The 6,583-nt window shown below is 35.7% G+C and overlaps 1 protein-coding gene across 2 annotated transcripts in view; it reads left to right on the plus strand.

Moving 5' to 3' along the window:
• CDIN1 (CDAN1 interacting nuclease 1) overlaps window positions 1-6,012 on the plus strand; it is a 1,534,920-nt gene extending 1,528,908 nt beyond the window's left edge. For both annotated transcript variants that reach the window (XM_044075929.1, XM_044075948.1), the window contains one exon: window positions 5,152-6,012. In XM_044075929.1, the coding sequence (XP_043931864.1) occupies window positions 5,152-5,281 (130 nt within the window). In that variant the 3' untranslated portion in view covers window positions 5,282-6,012. The remainder of the gene's footprint in view (window positions 1-5,151) is intronic.
• Window positions 6,013-6,583: the final 571 nt, after the last annotated feature.

A 6,583-nucleotide genomic window follows, 5' to 3' on the forward strand; every position in this document is an offset into this window, starting at 1 on the left:
CATGATCTTATAATACATTTCATTTTTTTTCCATGAAAAAGATCCATTTCTGTTTCTAAACGTTTTCCTTTTCACTAACTTACTCATACTAGTTGACCATCAAAATGTCCTATTTCTTTTCACACCTTTCTTTGTATGTGTTTATGGTATATCTCAACTTCTTAATTTGGCATTCAGACTAGCACAACATTCATCTACTGATTTATTATGAAATTCTAATTTCCATGCTATAAGTTTTTCATTTAGTAAATCATAATTCTCCTTATATAGCAAAGGTTCTTGGCAGACATTTACACTTTCTTGACTTCAAAATTTTTCATCTGCCAAATGACACTGACATGGTTTGAGTGGGTTGTGCCTTGACAAAAGCTAGTATTCTTATACCTTGTCTTGTCAAGTCTACAGTTAATGTATTGTCCATTCTTGTTTTAAAATCACCATGTATGTAGCTTGATGAGACCCCTGACTGACTTGTTTACTGGATGCGAAAGTGTCCCATCTTGCAGATAACATATTTAGATATCCAGCTATCACTGCTCCCTTGCTAGTTGCCAACATAGAGAGTTCTTTGTGAAATTTTGCTGTTTCACAACATTCAAAATTTGGCTTCTGTACATGCCAGTAACTAGTAAATATTGCATTTTATGTAGAAAAATGAATACCACCATTTAGGATTCTGTTTCATGGTGTACTTCTGAAATAAGCTTCCTCTTTACATAAAGTGACACTGCTTTATCCTATCTGTATTTATGATAACCACTGTAACCATCAATGCGTATAGGCAAGCTTCTCTCACTCAACAAGGTTTCAGTGAGGATTGGATTTACTTTTGTAACATAAAATTTGAAGTGAAAGCTGAAGTATCAGTAGTGCAGTATTAGCCTTTATGTTTTTTGGGGATCCCCCCCCCCCAAGAATGAAGAAGACGGTCATACATTGTTTTAAGCAGGCTTAAGCTGCGTCATAAAGATTTATAGGTGAATCTTGTTTGCATTTTTGGCACATCTGCTTTTGTGGACTTGCTAATCATTCTCAGGAGTACTTTTATTAGATGATTTTGTTGCTCCATTATTATGTGTAGTATCATTTATAAATATCTGTATAGTATGTTGTAGTAATGACTTGCAGTGCTGCAAAACATTGTAGACAGTTGCACATAACTGCTTTTGCAGGTTAGTACCTGACACTGTCTACACTCAACCACTGTACTATCCAGACTTTGTAGATATTTCAAGGTCACTCATACAGGAATAAGGACAGATTTTGTACAATTCTGTAAATGTAAAACATTGACCTCATATTCAGGGGGTGCATGTAGGGACACTCATCCCCCCTGCAAGCATTACATGAGAGATGTGTCTTACTGGTAATCATCCTCTATGGTGATCAGTTGCTCTTTCAGTAAGGGCAGAATTCAGGTTCTTTCTTAGAATGCCTGCTTTCTGTGCACCTGATGATTGTTTTTGCTTCATGAGGTTCACATTCTGTCGGTCTCTCTGTTTAATTTGTCTTTTTCTGAAGTTTATGCTTTCTTTTTCTGAAAGAGATTAATTTGTTGACCTTATTGGCTGTCTTTTTCTGTTCATGATGAGGTAATGCACAGTTTTTTGTTGTTTTATTACTGTAAAATGTGTTTAATTTGTGCTACAGTCCTAATTTCTGTTTTGTTCTGTTACTTTTTTATTATTCTTTTTATGCTGCAACATTAAAAGCAGGCTCTGAACAACAACTTTAGCAAACAGTAGGAGAATGCAATGCAAAACTGAACATACAGTTGTAATGGCAGCAAATGGGGAGAAATCTAAAGAAGGGAAAATAATGAAACAAGTTAACAGCTTCAAATATCAGGGAGGGGTGGTTGAGAATGGAAGTGTAAATGAGGAAATCAAATCTAGAATTAGAGGGGATGCAGCCAACTGGCACAGAGTGCCAGGGGTAGTGTGTGACAAATGAATGCCAAAGGAGCTGAAAAGTAAGGTATACAAATTGGCAGGATGGCCAATACAACTGTATAGTACACATACCCATACAATGAAAGCAGAGCAGTTGAGGAAGCTAGAGGTGAAGGAAATTAAGTGCCTCGGATGGATGGTAGGATGCACACTATGAGACAGAGAGAGAAAGGAGAGCATCAGAGCAGAAGACCTAGTAGCTCCAGTTGCACAGAAGGTCAAGGAGAACTCATTGCATTGGGTTTTGGCACATGTGCAGCAAAGCAGAAGACAATCTTGTGAAGATGATTTGTAGCAGACAGTGAAAAGGCAAAAGGAAATGAGGGTGTTCAGCAATGAGATGGATGGACTGCGTGAGACCTGTGAAATTCAGGCATGATTGTCGAAAAAGGTAGGTAAGTGGCATTAAATCGTGAGAGGTGGTGACAGTTGACACTACACCCCAATCCCGCATCTAAAAAAGGGGATTGCTGAGTTAATAGTGTGTTTGAGTTAGAGATGAGTATTTCTGGCATTTAATGTTGGCTTTAATTGACTGATTTTTTTTTTTGATTGGAGTATTTTTGTGTTTGACAAATTTTCTCTTGTAAATGTTTTTTTTTAAGAAGGTGACAAGTGTGTTGAATTTTGGAGTCTGTGAGGGAGTGGGAATCTGTGAGTGACATTTGTTTTTTTTTTTTTTTTTGTATAAGTTTTTAACTGTGATTTATAAACTGTTTCAGAGGATTCTGCAAACTGTATACTGGGTATAAAAAACGTTAAACTCATCCTAAAGCTTCTATTGCCTAATAGTCCACCACACCAGATATAACTCCTTATTTTTGTGTTTTTCTGCACTCTTTATTTATTTTATTAGTATTTTTTTTATTATTTACTCTGTGTTGACTGGATTAGTTCCACTAGGCCAGTGTCCTCTTTCTAGGGGAATCCCAAGGTGGTATTCATACTAGCTAGGGGACTAGGACACTTCACCTGCTCTTTTTTCAGTAGGTGCAGTAGGATCTTTTATAGCCACCTGAACTACCACCAACTCAGGCAAATGAGATCTTGGTTTACTGTCTCATCTGAATGACAGCAGACTCAGGAGACCTGCACTGCAGTGTCAGTGCTGGAAAATTAATCCAAGTACTTGGTATGGGAACAGAACCCATTGTGTTCTGTTCTTTAACCACCAAGTGTGTGTGTACCCCCTGTTGAACCACTGATGCTGATACTGATGCTTTTAAATACCTGCTTTACCTTCCTTCTTATCCCCCACCCATATTTTGTCTTCTTATTTTGTGCTAGCTATGTAATCTCCTTTCCCTGCATACTCCCACTTCAGTTCCCATCTCCATCTTTCTGTCCCCTCATTTCTGTTTACCCTTTATCCAAGACTTTGCCCTCTGCCTCTTTCCCTTTACACTGTATTTTACTTTTGCCATCCTCTGCCTCTTTCCCTTTACACTGTATTTTACTTTTGCCATCCTTGTCTAACGATATGACCTTCTTAACCTCGCCTGGTTCATTTCATGTTATGTTGCCCTTTCACTTTGGCATGTCTGCTCAATTTTTGTCTGTCTACTTAAAAATTCATGTTGTAAATAATCCCCACTGATTAATATTTGACCTTGCAAAAATTATGTAATTTCTGTGTGTGTATGTATGTATGTATATATATATATATATATATATATATATATATATATATATATATTTATTTTTATTTTTTTTTTAACATGGCATGTAGTTATTTTGTGTTTCACAAGTATGCTTGTGAGCGTATGGAGGTTTTCTCCATGGGCCTACACTAAGACTAGGCTTTCTCCATCAGCAAATACAAATAAGTAAACACATAGCTACAGTGATGTTGCTGCTGCTTAGCTTATAATACTGCTAATGTATTAATGTAACTGCCTGATAAGAGTGACCATATATTTAATGAAAACACTTTATATTATTCACTTAGTTTTCTTCTTAGATGATATATCTTTACATGTTGGTGTATTATTCTAACACTGGAAAATTTTGGCAACTGTTTTATTGTCCGAAGAATATAGCTGGATAAATTGTTACATGACATTCTGGTGAACTTGTTCTTGTAGTTACAGTATCAAGCAGTTCATCCTGATGTATTATTTTTGGCTGGATTGCAATAGTACATAATAAATCACAAAATGAAAACACTATTTTGCTGAATGCAGTACAGTCTGCCTTAACTGCAGAAAGCATGTCTATATTTAGACATCATTTTACCAACATAATGTTCATAATTTATGGCTTTGTTGTAACAAAAAAGCCTAACATAGAATACCAAATGTAACAGTTACTCTTTAATTAAGTGCTCACAGTAGGGGAAAGAAAACATGTGCAACTGATGTGCAAAGAGCTTTGCTTTGCTTGTTGATTGATAGCTGTTACTTTATGAACTCGGCCTGAAGGTCTGAACTTCCTTATGGCAAATAGTCCATAGGGCTACTTCCTGAGATTTCCTGATGAGGTCCAGCTAATACAAGTAATGTCTGGAGAGAGAGAGAGATCCTGTGGCACACTTTTGTGAAAAATGAGGTTGACACAAAACCATCAGTAGATTTATATTCCATATTACTTCACTTATTGCTTGGAGCACTTTAGAAATGGGTCAGTTTTTATAGCTTTCTTCTTTTCATGATAAACAAATCTTCTGCATGATATGCTCCAGTCGAGTTAAAAAAAAAAGCTAAAAAAAAAGCTTTCTTAGAAAATATAGACATTATTAGCCCTACAAAGTTAAAAGAATTGGTCTACATTTCTGATTCTTTACTAGGCAAAAGGCATTTCAGTCATAAAGGCTGTTCTTTTCCCCAGAAACTGTCAGACTAAACACATTCAGTTTTTCAAACTAAAACATACTTAATGCTATAATTTCATATTCAGAGATGACATGTATGTTGCTGTCTTAAGTAATGCTGGTGAAAAAAAGAATCATCAGCTCACAGTGTATAAAACCATGCTTTCCTTTTTGCAGTATATGTTTCGATTACATAGCTTTCTGCTCTTGTTTATTTGTTTGTGCTGGTGTACATTTGAAAGTATAATTTTTAGTGCCTGAAACATGTAGTACCTACAAAATTTATTATGAACAGTAAGAACACTTTTATGTGGGTTTTATTGAATGTTTGCTGTCCAACAGCAGTTTAAGTTCCACAGTGTAACTATTTGTTCCTGTCTTTTCATATAGATTTGGCCCTGGACTAGTTATTTACTGGTATGGATTTATTGCTGAGCTGGACTGTCTTCGTGAACGTGGCATCCTGCTAAAAGACCATTTCCCTACAGACATTGTAACTCTACACCATACCATGCCTTAGCATTGACCCTGGAAGTGAAGGGGAGAGGTGAATCCGGAAATAATTTTGCTTTCCTGCAGTGTAAACCATTGGCAGCATCTGCACTGAACTTCATGTGAACTCCTGCTGCCCGGGGTCACTGCTGCATCTTTTGGAAAACACTTTTTTTGAGTTTCTGTTTTGCTTCATTTTGGAGTTGAAATGAACACCCAAAGCTTCACACACAACTTACTCATTAGCCGCTTCCCTGTCTTCATCAGTTAATGGATTGTTAGAATCTTTCTCCTGATTTTTATTTTTCTAGGTCACTCAGCAAATAGGGATGTCATAGAGGCTAAGTACAGGACTCCTAATCTCCTGGATACTTGAGTCACATGAAGAAAAATATTTTAACTGCAGCTTTTTTAAAAGAAAAATATATTTTGCATTTTAGTAGCCTTCTTGTGTTTTAATTCTGAGTTCACATTCAAATGAGTGGGCTTTTTGAATTATTCTATTTTTATGTGTATGTTCAATTTTACATAGTGCATATTTTTTTTTTACATTCAGTATAGAATATTTCAGACAGTTTAAAGTTATAAATCAAAGAAAATGTAAGCACTACTAACCCATCTTTAATGTGCTGAAGAAGTGTGTTCATTGTTAACAGATGTTGCATTTAGAGGACTAAAAACTGGCAATTTTCTCAGAATTTTAAAATGCATATTCAGTCTGAGAAACAAATGAACAAAATAAAAATCATGATTTTTTGAGCTGTAGTATAATTTGTAAATGTGATTTTCCCTTGCACATATAGTATACGTTATCCTAATGGAAGAATTACTTTCCTAGCTCAGTGAGAAAAGTAATTTAAAGCCGTGAGCAACAGGCATAGTTGTAATCTAAGTGTTTGTGGTTTTGCACAATGCCGCACTTATTTGAAACTTAACTTTTTATTGCCAGAGCAGTTTTATGAGGTGGTCCACAGAGAGACAGAGTACTAATAAAATAAATACTGAAAAGTTGGAAGGCAAAAGTGTGTGTAATGGAGTGATGTTCTTTGTGTCATGCACTCAACAAGGAACCACTTTTATGATTGGTATAAACAGCCTAAAATATCCGTTTGCTGAAACAAATCAGAAATTTAAAAGATTGCTTTTCTTTTCCTTAAGTATATGTATGCCGTATTAGTAATGTGCTCATCCAATAATAAGTAATATAGTGTCCTTTGTAGTGCCTTTGTTTTGTGCTCTTTTGCATCAGTACCTGGCAATACAATGCAACAAGAGGCATATATGCAGTGTTCTAACCATCATATTAACAAAGAGCAAAGTACACACTAAG

This window comes from Protopterus annectens, chromosome 1.part1 (genome assembly GCF_019279795.1).
Source record: "Protopterus annectens isolate FY-2018-M chromosome 1.part1, PAN1.0, whole genome shotgun sequence".
Classification (NCBI taxonomy): domain Eukaryota; kingdom Metazoa; phylum Chordata; order Ceratodontiformes; family Protopteridae; genus Protopterus; species Protopterus annectens.